Raw genomic sequence first — 18,776 nt, 5'->3', positions numbered from 1 at the left:
TGAAGAACATTTTGGAGGGGAGGGTGAACAGTCAGAGGTCATGGTCCATATCGGTACCAACGACATAGGTAGAAAGAGGGATGAGGTCCTGCAGGCAGAATTTAAGGAGTTAGGAAAGAGATTAACAAGCAGGACCTCAAAGGTAGTAATCTCTGGATTACTTCCGGTGCCATGCGCTAACGAGTATAGAAATAGGAGGATAGAACAGATGAATCTGTGGCTGGAGAGATGGTGCATGGAGGTGGGCTTCAGATTCCTGGGGCATTGGGACCAGTTCTGGGGGAGGTGGGACCTGTACAGGCCGGATGGGTTGGACCTCAACGGAGCTGGGATCAATGTCCTCGCGGGGAGGTTCGCTAGTACTGTGGGGGGGGGGGGGGGAGATTTAAACTATTTGGCAGGGGGATGGGCACCAAGATGTAGGACTGAAAAGCGGAAACAAGGGGCACTAAGGATCAGGAGAGAAGGATAGTCCTAGAATAAGAAATAGTAAGTTATTAGGTGGGGTCAGACCAAGAGCGAGTACAAGGAAGTCTAAGACAGGTTTGCAGTGCATGTGTGTGAACGCACAAAGCGAGGTAAACAAGGTTGGTGAGCTGCAGGTTCAAATAGCCACATGGGAATCCGATGTTGTGTTGATAATGGAGACCTGGCTCAAAAAAGGGCAGGGTTGGGTACTAAACATTCCTGGATACAAGGTGTTCAGGAAAGATAAGGAAGGAAAGATAGGTGGGTGGGGGGATGGCAGTATTGATTAAGGAGAATATTGCAGTCATAGGGAAAGGATATCCTGGAGGGGTCAAGGACAGAATCTATTTGGTTAGAGTTAAGGAACAATAGAGGTGCCATTACACTACTGGGTGTATTCTATAGGCCACCAGCTAGTGGGAAGCTAGATGAGCAAATTTGCAGGAAAATTACAGAGAGGTGCAAAAGCCATAGAGTAGTGATAACGGGGGATTTCAACTATCCTAATATAGACTCGGGTAACAATAATATGAGGGGCAAAGAAGGGGAGGAATTTTTGAAATGTGTTCAGGATAACTTTCTCGATCAGTATGTTTCTGGCCCAACGAGGAAGATTGCTGGACTTGGTTCTAGGGAATGAGACGTGCCAAGTGGAGCCAGTGTCAGTGGCGGAGCATTTAGGGAGCAGCGACTACAGTATCATAAGGTTTAGAATAGCTATGGAAAAAAACACGGACCACTCTAAAGTAAAAGTGCTCAATTGGAGGAGGGTCAATTTCAGTGGGATGAGAACAGATCTGGTCCGGGTAAATTGGAATCAAAGATTGGCAGGAAAAACTGAATTGAATTTAACAGTGGGCGGCCTTTAAAGAGGAGATGATTCGGGTACAGACAAGATACATTCCAACGAGGGAGAAAGGTAGGGCAACTAAAGCCAGAGCTCCCTGGATGACGAAGGAGATAGAGAATAAGATGAAGTGGAAAAAGGGGGCGTATTACAGGTGTCAGGTTGATAACACAAGTGGGAACCAGGCAGAATATAGAAAGTTCAGAGGGGAAGTGAAAAAGGAAATAAGAGGGGCAAAGAGAGAGTATGAGAATAGATTAGCGGCCAACACAAAAGGGAATCCAAAAGTCTTCTACAGACATGTTAACAGTAAATGGGTAGTAAGAGGAGGGGTGGGGCCGATTAGGGACCATAAATGAGATCTACTCATTGAGGCAGTGGGCATGGCTGAAGTACTAAATGAGTATTTTGCATCGGTCTTTACCAAGGAGGAAGATGCTGCCAGAGTCTCAGTAAAGGAAGATATATTTAAGATACTGGATGGGCTAAAAATTGATAAAGAAGAGGTACTCGAAAGGCATGCTGTACTTAAAATAGATAAGTCACCTGGTCCGGATGGGATGCACCCTAGGATACTGAGGGAAGTAAGGGTGGAAATTGCAGAGATACTGGTCATAATCTTCCAATGTAAGGAATCTTACAACACCAGGTTATAGACCAACAAATTTATTTTAAAATCACAAGCTTTCGGAGATTATCCCCTTCGTCAGGTGAATGAGTGAAAAGGTTCTCAAATCGCATATCTTATACTAGGCTGGGACAGCATCACACCAATCAATATAATCTTCATAATCTTCATAATCCATCACATAATCTTCCAGACATCCTTAGATATGGGAGTGGTGCCAGAGGACTGGAGAATTGCAAATGTTACACCCTTGTTCAATAAAGGGTGTAAAGATAAACCCAGCAACTATAGGCCAGTCAGTTTAACCTCAGTGGTGGAGAAACTTTTGGAAACGATAATCCGGGACAGAATTAACAGCCACTTGGACGAATGTGGGTTGATTAGGGAAAGCCAGCACGGATTTGTTAAAGGCAAATCATGTTTAACTAACCTGACAGAGTTTTTTGTTGAGGTAACAGAGAGGGTAGATGAGGGCAGTGCAGTTGATGTGGTGTATATGGATTTTCAAAAAGCGTTTGATAAAGTGCCGCATGATAGGCTTGCTATTAAGATTGCGGCCCATGGAATAAAGGGGGAAATAGCAACATGGATACAGAATTGGCTAAATGACAGGAAACAGAGAGTAGTGGTGAACGGTTATTTTTCGGACTGGAGGGAGGTGTGCAGTGGTCTTCCCAAGGGTTGGTACTGGGACCACTGCTTTTCTTGATATATATTAATGACTTGGACTTGGGTGTACAGGGCACAATTTCAAAATTTGCAGATGACACAAAACTTGGAAGGGTAGGGAATAGTGAGGAGGGTAATGATAGACTTCAAGAGGATTATAGAAACTCTGGTGGCATGGGCGGACACCTGGCAGATGAAGTTTAACCCAGAAAAATGCAACGTGATGCATTTCGGTAGGAAAATGAGGAGAGGCAATATAAACCAGAGGGCACAATTTTAAAAGGGATAGAGGAACAGAGGGATCGGGGGGTAAATGTGCATAAATCGTTGAAGGTGGCAGGGCAGGTTGAGAAAGCGGTTAAAAAGCATATGGGGTCCTGGGATTTATAAATAGAGGCATAGAGTACAAAAGCAAGGAAGTCATGATGAACCTTTATAAAACACTGGTTCGGCCACAACTGGAGTATTGTGTCCAATTCTGGGCACCTTACTTTAGGAAGGATGTGAGGGCTTTGGGGAGGGTGCAGAAGAGATTTACTAGAATGATTCCAGGGATGAGGAACTTTAGTTAAGTGAATAGACTGGAGAAGCTGGGATTGTTGTCCTTGGAATAGAAAAGGTTGAGAGGAGATTTGATAGAGGTATTCAAAATCATGAAGGATCTAGACAGAGTAGATGGAGAGAACCTGTTCCCATTGGCAGAAGGGTCAAGAACCAGAGGACATAGATTGAAGGTGATTGGCAAAAGAACTAAAGGTGATATGAGGAAGAACTAATGAACAACAGCTTTAATAGAACAATCATTAACAGTGAATGGTTAGGATCTGGAATGCACTGCCCGAGGGAGTGGTGGAATGGATCAATACACCATCAAATCCACATCGAGTGTCAGATACAAAAAATGGAATGTATCAATACACCATCAAGTGCACATCGAGTGTCAGATACAAAAATGGAATGGATCAATACACTACATCAAGTCCACATTGAATGTCAGATACAAAACTTGGAATGGATCAATACACCACATCAAGTGTCAGATACAAAACTTGGAATGGATCAATACACCACATCAAGTCCACAGTGAGTGTCAGATACAAAATACAAAAGTGATATGAGGAAGAACTAATGAACAACAGCTTTAATAGACCAATCATTAACAGCGAGTGGTTAGGATCTGGAATGTACTGCCCGAGGGAGTGGTGGAGGCAGATTCAATCATGACCTTCAAAAGGGAACTGGATAAGTACTTGAAATGAAAAAACGTGCAGGGCTACAGGGATGGGGGGTGGGGGGAGGCAGTGGGATTAGCTGGATTGCTCGTGCATAGAGCCGGCGCGGACTCGGTGGGCCGAATGGCCTCCTCCGTGCTGTAACCTTTCTATGATTCTATGATTTTAATTTTGTTCTGCCTATGGTGCAATCATTCCCTCAGATAAAGTGTGAAATTAGGAAATAACTTTTTATATCTTGGAGAGGAGCAAATTAAGCGTCTGCCTCTGGAAGTCTAGAATTATTGCCATGTGATTCAATTATATTTTCAAAATTGTCTTTTTTGCATAAAGTATATTTACTATATTATGTCTAATGTACAGCATATATTTATATATCCCTGATATTCAACTGCTGTCCTCGCTGTATTACATATCTCTATTAATTTAATAATGGGGAAAACTTTGACATATCCTGATAGAAGAAATGAAATCTTCCAATTTATATTTTGCACGTATTAATGACTATGATAACACTTTTTGGAAGGGATTTCTTTTTTGGAACCTGACAAAAATCAGTTCAACTACTCTTTCCTATTCTATTGCCAGTCCTTGTCAATACCACGCGATTCCAATGAACCAATGAACAGCAGCTTCAATAGACCAATCATGAACAGAGTTGTCTTCCCTACATCACCAATTGTAAACAATTTTACAACACCAAGTTATAGTCCAGCAATTTTATTTTAAATTCACAAGCTTTCGGAGGCTTCCTCCTTCGTCAGGTGAACATTGTTCACCTGACGAAGGAGGAAGCCTCCGAAAGCTTGTGAATTTAAAATAAAATTGCTGGACTATAACTTGGTGTTGTAAAATTGTTTACAATTGTCAACCCCAGTCCATCACAGGCATCTCCACATCATGACTACATCACCAAAGCATTTAACGCCAATTTCCAACTACCATTGAAATGGTCACAGTTACAGTTACCAGGGGCCAATGAACTGAAACTGAAACCTGCCCATTCCCGTGTATATTTGTACTGCCTGTAGCAACATTGGTGCAGAGTCCTGTCAATCAACAAATGGATATAATCAAGTCAGTCACAGGCCTACTAGCAGCCAATGAGATAGCTAACAGAAGTCACAGGAATACCATTGGATAATCCGTTTTCTTAAAAGGGGGGGACATACACTCGTTAATTTTGAGCAAGCTTCCAATTTTATTAGATGCTATCCAAATAAGAATCTGAAATAACAATTGATATTTTTCTTATCGCTTTGTTAAGCCCCTTTTCCATCTTAAAGGCACTATATGAATGCAAGTTCTTGTTAATTGGTCGCCAGTAGGAGACATACATGCACTTATTTCTATTTACACTTGTGTACATGATCACTGCAGATTCGGCGTGAAATGCACACCGAGGTGTTTTTGTCCCATTGAACTTTTGCTCTCCGGCCCTGGATCTTTTCATCCCCGGCTCCAAACGAAGCTGTCAATCACCCTCGGGGCAAAAGCGCCAACCCACTGAGCGACCGCTGATTGGCCGCCGAGGCTGTCTGTCAGAGCGGGTGGCGGTTGCCATGGTGAGGGTGCGGCAGCGAGGCCCGTCCCGCCTCCCCCAGCCGCCGGTTTTATTGGGAGGAATGTCCCCGCCAGGCGGGGGACCTGTCATCGGCTGTTAACCCCCCCCTGCGGGACGACGGCCGAGCGCAAACAACGAGAAGAAGATGTCGGACTCGCCCGAGACTCAGAGCTTGGCCTCGTCCTCTTCCCAGCTCAATTTAACCGACGTTGACGGGGTAAGTAGTGAGCCAGCCCCAGTCCGACTGCTCCCCCCACCCCACCCTGCACTATCTCCAGGCCGCAGAGCCTTGTGACAAGTGCCCTTCATGCCCAGTGACAGTTACCCACTGAGCTTTCGAGTGGCGATTTGTCTGGTCCTCTTAACAACAATAAATGCAGCTGCGCACGTTGGTTAAGGCTGCAGCTGTGCGACTGCTGCGCGGCAGCATTTCTTCACACCGCTGCGCAGAAGTTGTATTGTAAATCTGGAGCCAGAGCCCAACCTGACACCGAGGCAACGCGAAGTCAGGCATCCTCTTCCAGGATTGTTGTTCCGCTTTCCGCTGCAGCCAGTTTGGGCCCTGATCCACATTTATGTTACAATCTATAGGGTTATGTTGTAGTGTAAATGCAATCTAAATGGTTTGACAGCCTGTATCGCTCTTAAGTTACAGTTATACCACATGTCTGAAACTGATTTGTGATTGTGTGTGCTGTGATCGCATATTGTGGCTTAAGAACAAAAGTGGCATCTTAACTTGGTGATCTGGCTCAATAGTGAAAGCCCTGCACTTCACAGGCAGTATTATAACTCTGTCCTTCTGATGTTGTACAAGAGAATGTTGGATGAATGGCCAGTGCCACAATTCAGCAAAGAAGTACAATGAAAAGCTATCTTCTTCACATTTATATATATCCCTGTATTTTCAGCATTCATTGGTTTCTTAAGGTTTCACTTTCACTTTTATATGTGTTTTTGTTATTGTGTGCATAAATATTCATGCAGAGGGTTGTGAATCTTTGGAATTCTCTACCCTGGAGGGCTGTAGATGCTGAGTATTGAATATATTCAAGGTTGAGATGGATAGATTTTTGGACTCTAGGGGAATCAAGGGATATGGGGATCAGGCGGGAAAGTGGAGTTGAGGTCGAAGATCAGTCATGATCTGATTAAATGGCAGAACAGGCTTGAGGGACCGTATGGCCTACTTTTGCTCCTGTTTCCTATTTCTTATGTTCTTATGGTGCCACCATTCTGTGACCATGTTTTGAGGCTTGGAACTACCTGGAATGAATGAAAAATTTAAGAAGTTTGGGTGACAGTATAACTGCAGTTTATATGACTGCTGCATGTTCGAACATGAATTGGTCTTGATTAGTATGTGTGGTATAACTGCAGCTGTTTAGTGCAGTTAAACAGCTGGTACCAGTGTGATACCAGCATCGGTCTTTGAAGTGATCTGAGATACCTGCTTGTGTGGTGCGTACCTCTCTGCTGCCCAGCTTACAACTGTAAGAGCAGTTTTTAAGTTTCTAGTGTTGGCTCTTTTCTAAGGATGCATTTACATTATAACAGTAGCGTCAGTACGAAATGATTTTACTTTGCATTGATGCTAAAGCTTCACCTGACTTCAGAGCGAAAGAAAAGCAGGAACTTGCATTTATATAACGCGTGGTCACAGCTTAGGACATCCCAAAACACTTTAGGTCAATGAATTACTTTTGAAGCCCAGTCACTGTTGTTATAACAATAACAACTTGCATTTATATAGCGCCTTTAATGTAGTAAAACATCCCAAAGCGCTTCATAGGAGTGTCATCAAACAAAATTTGACATCGTGCCACATAAGGAGATATTAGGACAGGTGACCAAAAGCTTGGTCAAAGAGGTAGATTTTAAGGAGCGTCTTAAAGGAGGAGAAAGAGGTAGATAGACGGAAAGGTTTAGGGAGGGAATTCCAGAGCTTAGGGCTTAGGCAGTTGAAGGCAAGGCTGCCAATGGTGGAGCAATTAGAATCGGGGATGCGCAAGAGGTCAGAATTGGAAGAGTGCAGAGACTTCGGACGGTTGTATGGCTGGAGGAGGTTACAGAGATAGGGAGGGGTGAGGCCATGGAGGGATTTGAAAACAAGGATGAGAATTTTAAAATCTAGGTGTTGCTGGACTGGGAGCCAATGTAAGCCAGAGAGCAAAGGGGTGATGGGTGAATGGGACTTGGTGCGAGTTAGGATACGGGCAGCAGAGTTTTGGATGAGCTCAAGTTTATGGAAGATGGAAGATGGGAGGCCGGCCAGGAGTGCATTGGAATAGTCAAGTCTAGAGGTAACAAAGTCATTGATGAGGGTTTCAGCAACAGATGAGCTGAGGCAGGAATGAAGTCGGGAGATATTATGGAGGTGGAAGCAGGCAGTCTTGGTGATGGAGTGAGATTGGAAGCTCATCTTACGGTCAAATAGGATGCCAAGATTGCGAATGGTTTGGTTCAGGGATGGAGTCGGTGGCTAGGGAACAGAGTTTGTGGCGGGGACCAAAGACAATAGCTTCAGTCTTCCCAATATTTACTTGGAGGAAATTTCTGCTCATCCAATACTGGAAGTCGAACAAGCAGTGAGACAAATCAGAGACTGTGGAGTGGTCGAGAGAGGTGTGGTGAGGTTGATCTGGGTGTCGTCAGTGTATATGTGGAACCTGACGTTGTGTAGGCTAACGGAGCAGCCAATTTGAATACAGAAAAGTCCTACAGATAATAAATAAATGAACGACCAGTTAACCTCTTTTTAGAGCTGTTGGTTGAGGGAGGAATGTTGGCCAGGACACCAGGAGAACTTCCAGCTCTTTTTCAACAAAGCCTCAGTTTAACATCTCATCTGAAAGTTGGCACTTCTGACAATGCAGCATTCCCTCAGTATTACATTGAAGTGTTAGCCTAGAATATGTGCTGAAGTCCATTTAAGTGTCAGTGCAGCATTTAATGTTATATGGCTTGAGTTTGCTGTAGTTAGGGTTATATTGCAATGGTGCTAGGGCAAAGTAGAAAGGCTACTTCTTCAATGAACTGCTGCAAGTTTAGTAGAATAATTTTGCTTCTCTCCTACCGGTGTGATGTGAAAATCATGTTATCATCATGCAAAGCATGTAGCGCAACTACCCCATTACATAAGAACATAAGAAATAGGAGCAGGAGTAGGCCATCCAGCCCCTCGAGCCTGCTGCGCCATTCAGTAAGATCATGGCTGATCTTTGACCTCAACTTCACTTTCCTGCCTGAACCCCATATCCCTTGATTCCACTAGAGGCCAAAAATCTATCTATCTCAACCTTGAATATATTCAATGGCTTTGCGTCCACAGTCCTTTGGGGTAGAGAATTCCAAAGATTCACAACCCTCTGAGTGAAGAAATTCCTTCGTATCTCAGTCTTAAATGGCCGACCCCTTAACCTGAGACTATGCCCCCTAGTTCTAGACTCTCCAGGCAGGGGAAGTAACCTCTCAGCATCTACCCTGTCAAGTCCCCTCAGAATCTTATATGTTTCAATGAGATCACCTCTCATTCTTCTAAACTCCAGAGAGTATAGGCCCATTCTATTCAATCTCTCATCATAGGACAACCCTCCCATCCCAGGAATCAATCTAGCGAACCTTCGTTGCACTGCCTTAGATAAGGAGACCTAAACTGTGCACAGTACTCCAGGTGTGGTCTCACCAAAGCCCTGTACAATTGCAGCAAGACTTCCTTACTCTTGTACTCCAACCCCCTTGCAATAAAGGCCAACATACCATTTGCCTTCCTAATTGCTTGCTGTACCTGCTTGCTAACTTTCTATGCTTTGTGTACAAGGAAACCCAAAGCCCTCTGATCACCAATATTTAATAGTTTCTCATCATTTAAAAAATATCCTGTTTTTCTATTCTTCCTCTTCCCCCCCCCCCCCCCCCCAACCCCACGCCCACCCCGAGGTTTCCCTCTCTGATATCCCTCTCAGCCCCTGATGTCTCCCTCTCCAATTTCCTGATCTCTGGCCCTCTCCCCCACCCCCCATCTCCCTCTCTTCCCTTCCCCCCCAGTCCCCGGTCTTCAGTGCCCTCCACACTCTTTTCCAGCGCTGGACGATGTGTGTGTGTGTGTGTGTGTGTGTGTGTGTGTGTGTGTGTCTCTCTCTCTCTCTCTTTCTCTTCCCCCCCCCCCCCCCATTCCTTGGAGTTGCAACTCCTGGAATGCCTTTTGGCAATCCAAATATACTACATCCACTGGTTCTCCCTTATCTACCCTGCTAGTTACATCCTCAAAAAACTCTAATAAATGTGTTAAACACGATTTCCCTTTCATAAAACCATGTTGACTCTGCTTAATCATATCATGATTTTCTAAGTGCCCTGTTGCCACTTCCTTAATAATGGATTCCTGCATTTTCCCGGCTACTGATGTCAGGCTAACTGGCCTGTAGTTCCCTGTTTTCTCTCTCCCTCCTTTCTTGAATAGCAGGGTTACATTTGCTACCTTCCAATCCGCTGGAACTGTTCTAGAATCTAGGGAATTTTGGAAGATCACAACCAATACATCCACTATCTCTGCAGCCACCTCTTTTAGAACCCTAGGATGTAGGCCATCAGGTCCAGGGGATTTGTCAGCTTTTAGCCCCATTAGTTTCTTGATTACTTTAAGTTCCTCACTCTCATTAGCCCCTAGGTTTCCCTCTATTTATGATATGCTTTTGTGTCTTCTACTGTGAAGACAGATACAAAATATTTGTCTCTGCCACTTCCTTATTCCCCATTATAATTTTTCCTGTCTCGGCCTCTAAGGGACCAACATTTACTTTCGCTACTCGCTTCCTTTTTACATACTTGTAGAAACTCTTACAATCTGTTTTTACTGATTATAAATGCTGTTCCTAATATTTCCTTGATGTTGACCTCTCTGTTAATGACACATAACTTTATTACCTTTTTAGAATGAGACTTTTACCACCGTTTGTTGGAGCTACCTATTGTTTAAGAGCATAACTCCACATTGTACCAACACTCCCAGTGACTCAGTTAATAATGTGGAGTAATCAGTGAAACTGATTTGTTTGTTTCAAGGTGTTTAAACATGTCCCAGTTAAACTTGAAAGCTTGTTTATAGTGGCTTCCTGTTTCATTGTGTTAGGTTTGCCAGTTTTAGCTTTACTATCCAAACTCGTTACTTCTGTCTTTTGTAGTGTGCTACATTTTATGCTTTTATGAGTTAGTCAATATCAGATGCACTCTATTACAATACGCTGAATACTTGTCTCCAAATGACCATGCTGTATTTGTGGACTGTTCTACTGCCCCACTGTGAGAAGAACATCCAGGTGTTAACAAGTAGATCGATGCTTGATTACATCTGTCTCATACTATTTTTCACTTGAGCCTATTCATCTTAGTGCACAGTAGATGGAAACTACTTCATAGTGATCAGGTTGGCCTAAGTTCTATTTCCACAAGCAATGTAGCAATACAATCTGCTGCTGACCCATGATAAATCTAGCAGGTTAAAATAAAACTCATATTGCACAGATGTCTGTGAAGTGTTGTGTCGTCTGATTTGTGTCATGCTTTAGGTTGCAATACAATTCAGTCCAGATGGCACATTATGTTGGAGCTGTAATGTGTTGCACCATAGAATACTAAAAGATAGATTTGTGCCTGTGATCTTTCATACTGAATTCCCAATCTCAGCCATGCTACTGTGGGGAGGGACCTCCACACTGGCATTGAGAGGAAAATTTGAGTGAGAGATGCCCCTGGCATCGTCTACTTTCATTGATGAACGCCTAGGGCAGGGTTGGCACTTGCTGCAGGGAGACCAAAAAAGGGGGAGAAAAAACATTTTTTTGAATGTGTATTCAGTGGTAAGGGCTTTTCAAAAAGTTCACATTGAAAATAAATACATTTTCTTGAAATTGTAACATTCCTGAAGTTGGACTTGTCTGAATAGATTTTTCTACTAATGTAATATTTGATCAAATTGGCCTGTGCCAGCAAGATACTTTAGAAAGATGGAATTATTGTGGTGGGGGACCACCTACTTCATATTTAAAGGGACACACTATCTTCTGGAAATAAGTTTTAGGAAAATCTGTTTTCATATTTGTAAATTGTAAACAATTTTACAACACCAAGTTATAGTCCAGCAATTTTATTTTAAATTCACAAGCTTTCGGAGGCTACCTCCTTCGTCAGGTGAACGATGTGAAAATGAAATCCTCGAGATGAAATCGCATTTATAATTCACAGAACAATGCTTGGTGAGTACAGACAGTTTTTTCAACTGCCCGTTGCCAAGGCAATCAGTGTGCAGACAGACAGGTGTTACCTGCCAGGTCTCACAGAATATACTGTATATTCTGTGAGACCTGGCAGGTAACACCTGTCTGTCTGCACACTGATTGCCTTGGCAACGGGCAGTTGAAAAAACTGTCTGTACTCACCAAGCATTGTTCTGTGAATTATAAATGCGATTTCATCTCGAGGATTTCATTTTCACATCGTTCACCTGACGAAGGAGGTAGCCTCCGAAAGCTTGTGAATTTAAAATAAAATTGCTGGACTATAACTTGGTGTTGTAAAATTGTTTACAATTGTCAACCCCAGTCCATCACCGGCATCTCCACATCATATTTGTAAAGGGAGAGGATCCAAAAGCAACGTGTGGCATATGATCATAATGTGTGCAACTGATGTTTGTTGTGGTCTACCTAATCACATTTTGTGTTTATAAACAATGCGAAAAGGTTTGCCATGCACCCTTTTAATGAAGGTGTTGCCCTTTTCAAAAATAGCTGTAAAGCTCACCTTGTTTGTGCTTCATGTGTGATCAGCTTATTCATGAGTGACTATATGCAAAAAAAGTCAATTTCTCATTTTCTTTTCATGCAGATTGATGACAAGGAGTTTGACATTCCTCAAGTCGATACTCCACCTACCCTAGAAAGCATATTGAATGAGGTAAGCCTTTTGCTGAGATAAGGCACATTCACCGTATTAAAAGTTATGGGTCTTAGGAGTTGTTGTCAGATTCGTTGACTCCATTTCTGCCTGCGTCCTATGGAATTGTAAACTAGGGAGAGGGTCACTGAAGGATGCCTGGATGAGTGCAGCTCCAACAACACTCAAGAAGCTCGACACCATCCAGGACAAAGCAGTCCGCTTGATTGGCACCCCATCCACCACCCTCAACATTCACTCCCTTCACCACTAGCGCACCGTGGCTGCAGTGTGTACCATGCACAGGATGCACTGCAGCAACTCGCCAAGGCTTCTTCGACAGCACCTCCCAAACCCGCGACCTCTACCACCTAGAAGGATAAGGGCAGCAGGAACATGGGAACAACACCACCTGCACGTTCCCCTCCAAGTCACACACCATCCCGACTTGGAAATATATCGTCGCTGGGTCAAAATCCTGGAACTCTCTACCTAACAGCACTGTGGGAGAACCTTCACCACACGGACTGCAGCAGTTCAAGAAGGCGGCTCACCACCATCTTCTCAAGGGCAATTAGGGATGGGCAATAAATGCCGGCCTTGTCAGCGACGCCCACATCCCATGAACGAATTTTAAAAAAGGGCCCAGTAGAGTGCTGCCCTCCTGAAACTGGCTGTGAAATGTAAGGGTATCTAAAAAGAAACACTGCAAATACTGGAAATCCAAAATAAAAACAAATGCACAGTAGGCCGATCAGCACCTGAAAAAGATAGGTTAAAGTTTGGGTGTGACCTCATCAGAATTCCTATAGGCTGTGGCTGAGATTTCTTCTCCTCCTTCCACCAATCTTTTTGGCGCAATTTGGGAGATTTCATATAAAAAAATCAGGCTATAATGCTAAATAAAGGGGGGAGAAAAAATTGACCTGCTTTGGCTGGCTGCTAGGAGCTGCCATGTTGTGGGAGGTTTTCACAGCCTACTGCAATAAACCCCCTCCCAGTGTGGCTGGACTCATTGGTGGACGTCGGGGAGGCTGGCAAAGATATGTTAATGATCCCAAGGCCAGAAGATCTGGTGTCGATGTGCATCTCTGTGGCAGGCAGAAGTTCTGTCATACTGAAGATGTGTGCCAGTTCCATGAAAGTGGAAAATCTGGGCCTGCATCTGCAGTGCATACCCTATTAGCTGCAGGTGATACAAGGTGAAAAAATGGATAGGGGGTGTGGAAAAAAAGTTATCATAAATTGTATAGCCTGTGTTTCTCTTCCCTTTCCATCGTACCTCTCCCCCACACAGACAGAAGATGAAGATGAATCATTTATATTGGAGGACCCAGCTCTCTTAAATACGGATAACATTGATGCACACTCAGGTGAAACCTCGTCTCTTGCTAGTTCAGATAGTGGGGACCGGACAAACTTAAAACGGTAAGTGTTTTAAAAATAAGTGTTTAAAAATAATTCACTAAGTGACAAAAATATAGAGCTCTGGGGGAATAATTTCTACTCAAATTAAACTTGCCGGCTTTACCCTGGTATGTGTTTTATTAAGTTTAAATTGATTTGCAGTTTCTATTTTATCCACCAATGGCTATCCTGCTTATCACTATGGTTATGGACTATAAATTTAACGGAGAGGCTCAGATGGAATATATAATAGGTGGCAGTGAAGTTATAAGCTGGAATCTAATCAAAGGGTCAGACGGTTTATATTAGAATAATAAATACCTGGGAGTGAGTCAGATGCTGGGACCTAATCAACAACAACAACTACTTGCATTTATATAGCGCCTTTAACGTGTCAAGCGTCCCAAGACGCTTCACAGGAGCGTTATCAAACAAAATTTGACACCGAACCACATAAGGAGATATTAGGACAGGTGAAGTAAGTTTTAAGGAGCATCTTAAAGGAGTAGAGAGAGTTAGAGAGGCGGAGAGGTTTAGGGAGGGAATTCCAGAGCTTAGGGCCTAGGCAGTTGAAGGCACGGCAGCCAATGGTGGAGTGATTAAAATCGGAGATGCGCAAGAGGCCAGAATTGGAGGAATGCAGAGATCTCGAAGGGTCGTAAGGCTGGAGGAGGTTACAGAGATAGGGAGGGGTGAGGCCATGGAGGGATTTGAAAACAAGGATGAGAATTTTAAAATTGAGATGTTCCCGGACTGAAAGCCAATGTAGGTCAGCGAGCACAGGGGTGATGGGTGAATGGGACTTGATGCAAGTTAAGATACGGACAGCAGAGTTTTGGATGAGCTCAAGTTTATGGAGGGTGGAAGATGGGAGGCCGCCCAGGAGAGCAGAGGAGTAGTCAAGTCTAGAGGTATCAAAGGCATGGATGAAGGTTTCAGCAGCAGATAAGCTGAGGCGGGGAAGAGATGGAAGATGTTACGGAGGTGGAAGTAGGCGGTCTTGGTGATGGAGTGAATATGTGGCCGGAAGCTCATCTCAGGGTCAAGTAGGATGCCAAGGTTGAGAATGATCAAGGGTTCAGATGATTTATATCTAGAATAATGGTTTATAGATAGAATAATGGATATGTGGGAGTGAGTCACAGTCTGGAATCTAATTAATGGGTTTCGTTGCTCTCGCAAGTCATGAGTATCTGTTAAAATAATAATGGTATATTAATGTTTCATATGTTGCCCATTTTTCAGGATTGGCTGCCTCCTCCATAATTATAATACATGAAGTTCACAAGTGGCTTTTCACTACAGATTTAGTGACAAACAATATGCCATTAATTGCAGGGAAACTAGAATTAAAAATATGATTTTAAGGGGAAAGGAAAGTGTGGGAGAGTACATTTTTGTTAACATTAGTACCAAATGGCATTCAAAAAATGAACTTATGTTTTGTTGAAAATGTCATTTTTATTTTTTACCTCAATGAGCTTTTTGACTCCAGGCTACCCCAGTGATGTCACTGCAGGGAGGAATTTCTTACGCACAGAGTGACTCTATTGAGTGCAATGGGGACTGTGACTTTGGATTGGTCTGGTAGGGGATCTGGATCTGCCTGACTCTGGGAGTATGTGCTGCCCTAGATTTTTCTCTTCCCCCCCCCCCCTCCCCCACCCCCCTTTCTATTTGGAAATATGTTTAAAAGTAAAACTGATTTTGCAGTGGGATTAATAAGTGCATGGCATTGACCGCATTTTATTCATATGTAGTGCAACAATATGGTCTCTTTGGGTATGGATTTATGCTGGCCATTCCCCACACAAGTGACTTATTAATCTCAGGCATGCTGCTGTAAGAAAGCACTGAAGAGACTGCTATCTTCAGGAAGAATGCTCAGCCACTCTTCCACACCTCCTGCCTTCTGTTTTGCTATTGATGGTATATGGAAATCTACTTTGGGAATTTGAGAAAAGACATTCTACACACAGTGATGCCAATGGAGGCTGTGACTTGAAGAACTTCTCTATACTTATGAAATAATTATAATGTAACCACAACAGTGAAATCGTCTGCACTATATCTGTCATTGACCTCTGCAACTAATGGACTTGACTAGTATTGTTTGTTACTGATTTATTCAGAAGGGTCTAGATTAAGATCTGCTTTGCTATGTTAGTGAAGTAGTGACAAAACAAGGCCACGTGTTGATTAGTCTCTCACAGTTTCTTTTCTATCTTCTCCCTTATTAACGTTTGGCATCCTCCAGAAGGAAAAAAGCTTCAGATGTCAGCTCATGCATTCACGGTTCAGTTGTTCGGCGATCAGTTCTTAAAGGAGTTTCTGCACAAGTTGTGTCTGCGGCAGTAAGTGTATTTCCTTGCTTTTTCATAAGCTGTTTTAAACATTTCCTGTGATGGTGTCAGGTATGCAGTTGTGTCTTTTGGCTAAATACCATTTGATTCCACCTGCAATACAAGTACAGACGAATGTTGGTCATGGTGGTCATTTTCTTGTTTTAATGAAAGCATCTTGTAGTTTAAAATATTCCAAAACAACAGACTGTTGTAAATAGAAATTAGAGATGTAGAGGACTAATGTTTCTAAAAGCTATTGCATGGTTTCTTGATGGAAAGATCGGTGCTATATCCATTATTGCAATGCCTGAGAGATAAGATTGGGATAACTAGCAGTTTTGCCATGGGTCGGAAACAAAGAGATCAGGCCAGATTGTGACTGGGAATAGACAAAAAGATCAACAATAACTTGCACTTATGTAGTACAGCCTTTAATGTAGAAAAACGTCCGAAGGCTCTTCGCAGAGGTATAATCAAAAAAAAGAATGAATGGCTTGCAGTGGTACAGTGGGTGTGGTGTAACATTGCTGTGCACTACAGAGTTGTAGAAGGTAGACTTCTATCCACCCCATCAACCACAATTTGCATTTACATAGAAAAATATTCCAAAATGCTTCTTGGAGAAGCAATCAAAAAATGGATGCCGAGCCAGATATTAGGAGGGGTGACCAAAAGCTGGGTCAAAGAGTGGATTTTAAGGGGAAGTCTTAAAGAAGGAGAGGGAGATGGAGAGGCGCTGAAGTGTGGGGCCAAAATGGCTGAAGGCATGGCCACAAATGTTGGGGGGGGGGGGGGGGGGGGGAAGTGGGGAAGCACAAGAGGCCAGAGTCGGAGGAGGGGGAGTCTGGGGTGTTTTAGGTCTAGAGAAGGTTATAGAGATAAGAGTGGCATGGCCATGAAGGGATTTAAACACAAGCTTTATAGTTGAGGCGTTGGGGGACCGGGAGACAAAGTAGATCAGCGAGGGCAGGACTAATGGGTGAGTACGACTTGGTGGGGGATATGATATGGCTGAACTGAAGTTTACAGAGGGTGGAGAATGGGAGACCAGCCAGGAGAGCAGTGGAATAGTCGAATCTGGAGGTGACATAGGCATGGATGAGGGTTTCAGCAGCAGATGGGTTGAGGTATGGTGGAGGAGGGCCATGTTATGGAGGCGGAAGTAGGTGGTTGTTGTGGTGGAGATGTTATAAGGGCCAGAATCTTAGCTCAGTTTATTTTCCATAAATTGTCAGTCCTTGGAGTATGTCCATAAACAGCTAATATGTAGGTTTACATGGTGTTAACAAATAATTCTTCCAACTGATTATTTTGGCCGTGAAATTATGCTGAGTGATATGTTCGAATGCTTAGTGTGTTCATATGAAATTCTTTCCTTAACTATTTTAATGGTGTGGAGATGCTGGTGATGGACTGGGGTTAACAATTGTAAACAATTTTACAACACCAAGTTATAGTCCAACGATATTATTTTTAATCCCACAAGCTTTCGGGGGCTTTCCCCTTCCTCAGGCGGTGTGGAGATGACAATTTCGAATCCTTCGCATTTTAAGATCACATAACAAAGCCTGGTGATTACTGCCCGTTGCCAAGGCAATCACAGTGAGCAGACAGAAAGGTGTCATCTAAAAGGCCACTGAATATACAACCCCCCCAAAAAAAAAGAGAGACAGAACGAAGACAGTCAATGACCCGTTATATTAAAAACAGATAACATTTGTGCACTGGTGGGGTTACATGTAGTGTGACATGAACCCAAGATCCCGGTTGAGGCCGTCCTCATGGGTGCAGAACTTGGCTATTAATTTCTGCTCGACGATTTTGCGTTGTCGTGTGTCTCGAAGGCCGCCTTGGAGTATGTTTACCCGAAGGTCGGTGGCTGAATGTCCATGACTGCTGAAGTGTTCCCCGACAGGGAGAGAACCCTCCTGTTTGGCGATTGTTGCGCGGTGTCCGTTCATCCGTTGTCGCAGCGTCTGCATGGTCTCGCCAATGTACCATGCTCTGGGGCATCCTTTCCTGCAACGTATGAGGTAGACAACGTTGGCCGAGTCACAGGAGTATGAACCGTGCACCTGGTGGGTGGTGTCCTCTCGTGTGATGGTGGTATCTGTGTCGATGATCTGGCATTTCTTGCAGAGGTTACCGTGGCAGGGTTGTGTGGTGTCGTGGACGCTGTTCTCCTGAAGGCTGGGTAATTTGCTGCGAACGATGGTTTGTTTGAGGTTGGGTGGCTGTTTAAAGGCGAGTAGTGGAGGTGTGGGGATGGCCATAGCGAGGTGTTCGTCATCATTGATGACATGTTGAAGGCTGCGGAGAACATGGCGTAGTTTCTCCGCTCCGGGGAAGTACTGGACGACGAAGGGTACTCTGTTGGTTGCGTCCCGTGTTAGTCTTCTGAGGAGGTCTACGCGATTTTTCGCTGTGGCCCGTCGGAACTGTCGATCGATGAGTCGAGCATCATATCCCGTTCTTACTAGGGCGTCTTTCAGCGTCTGTAGGTGTCCATCGCGTTCCTCCTTGTCTGAGCAGACCCTGTGTATTCACAGGGCCTGTCCATAGGGGATGGCCTCTTTGACGTGGTTAGGGTGGAAGCTGGAAAAGTGGAGCATTGTGAGATTGTCCGTGGGCTTGCGGTAGAGTGAGGTGCTGAGGAGCCCGTCTTTGATGGAGATTCGTGTGT

At 43.8% G+C, this 18,776-nt stretch overlaps 1 protein-coding gene across 2 annotated transcripts in view; it reads left to right on the top strand.

Moving 5' to 3' along the window:
* The first annotated feature begins 5,429 nt into the window (after nucleotides 1-5,429).
* Nucleotides 5,430-18,776, top strand: part of vps8 (VPS8 subunit of CORVET complex) — a 624,186-nt gene continuing 610,839 nt past the window's right edge. The window contains exons 1-4 of one of the 2 annotated variants that reach the window (XM_067987930.1): nucleotides 5,430-5,625; nucleotides 12,294-12,362; nucleotides 13,639-13,769; nucleotides 16,006-16,102. In XM_067987930.1, the coding sequence (XP_067844031.1) occupies nucleotides 5,554-5,625; nucleotides 12,294-12,362; nucleotides 13,639-13,769; nucleotides 16,006-16,102 (369 nt within the window). In that variant the 5' untranslated portion in view covers nucleotides 5,430-5,553. The remainder of the gene's footprint in view (nucleotides 5,626-12,293; nucleotides 12,363-13,638; nucleotides 13,770-16,005; nucleotides 16,103-18,776) is intronic. The other variant, XM_067987929.1, reaches the window with a different exon arrangement.

This window comes from Heptranchias perlo, chromosome 7 (genome assembly GCF_035084215.1).
Source record: "Heptranchias perlo isolate sHepPer1 chromosome 7, sHepPer1.hap1, whole genome shotgun sequence".
Taxonomy (NCBI): domain Eukaryota; kingdom Metazoa; phylum Chordata; class Chondrichthyes; order Hexanchiformes; family Hexanchidae; genus Heptranchias; species Heptranchias perlo.
The sequence above is the reverse complement of the archived record's forward strand: the minus strand, read 5'-3'. Positions and strand labels throughout refer to the sequence as shown.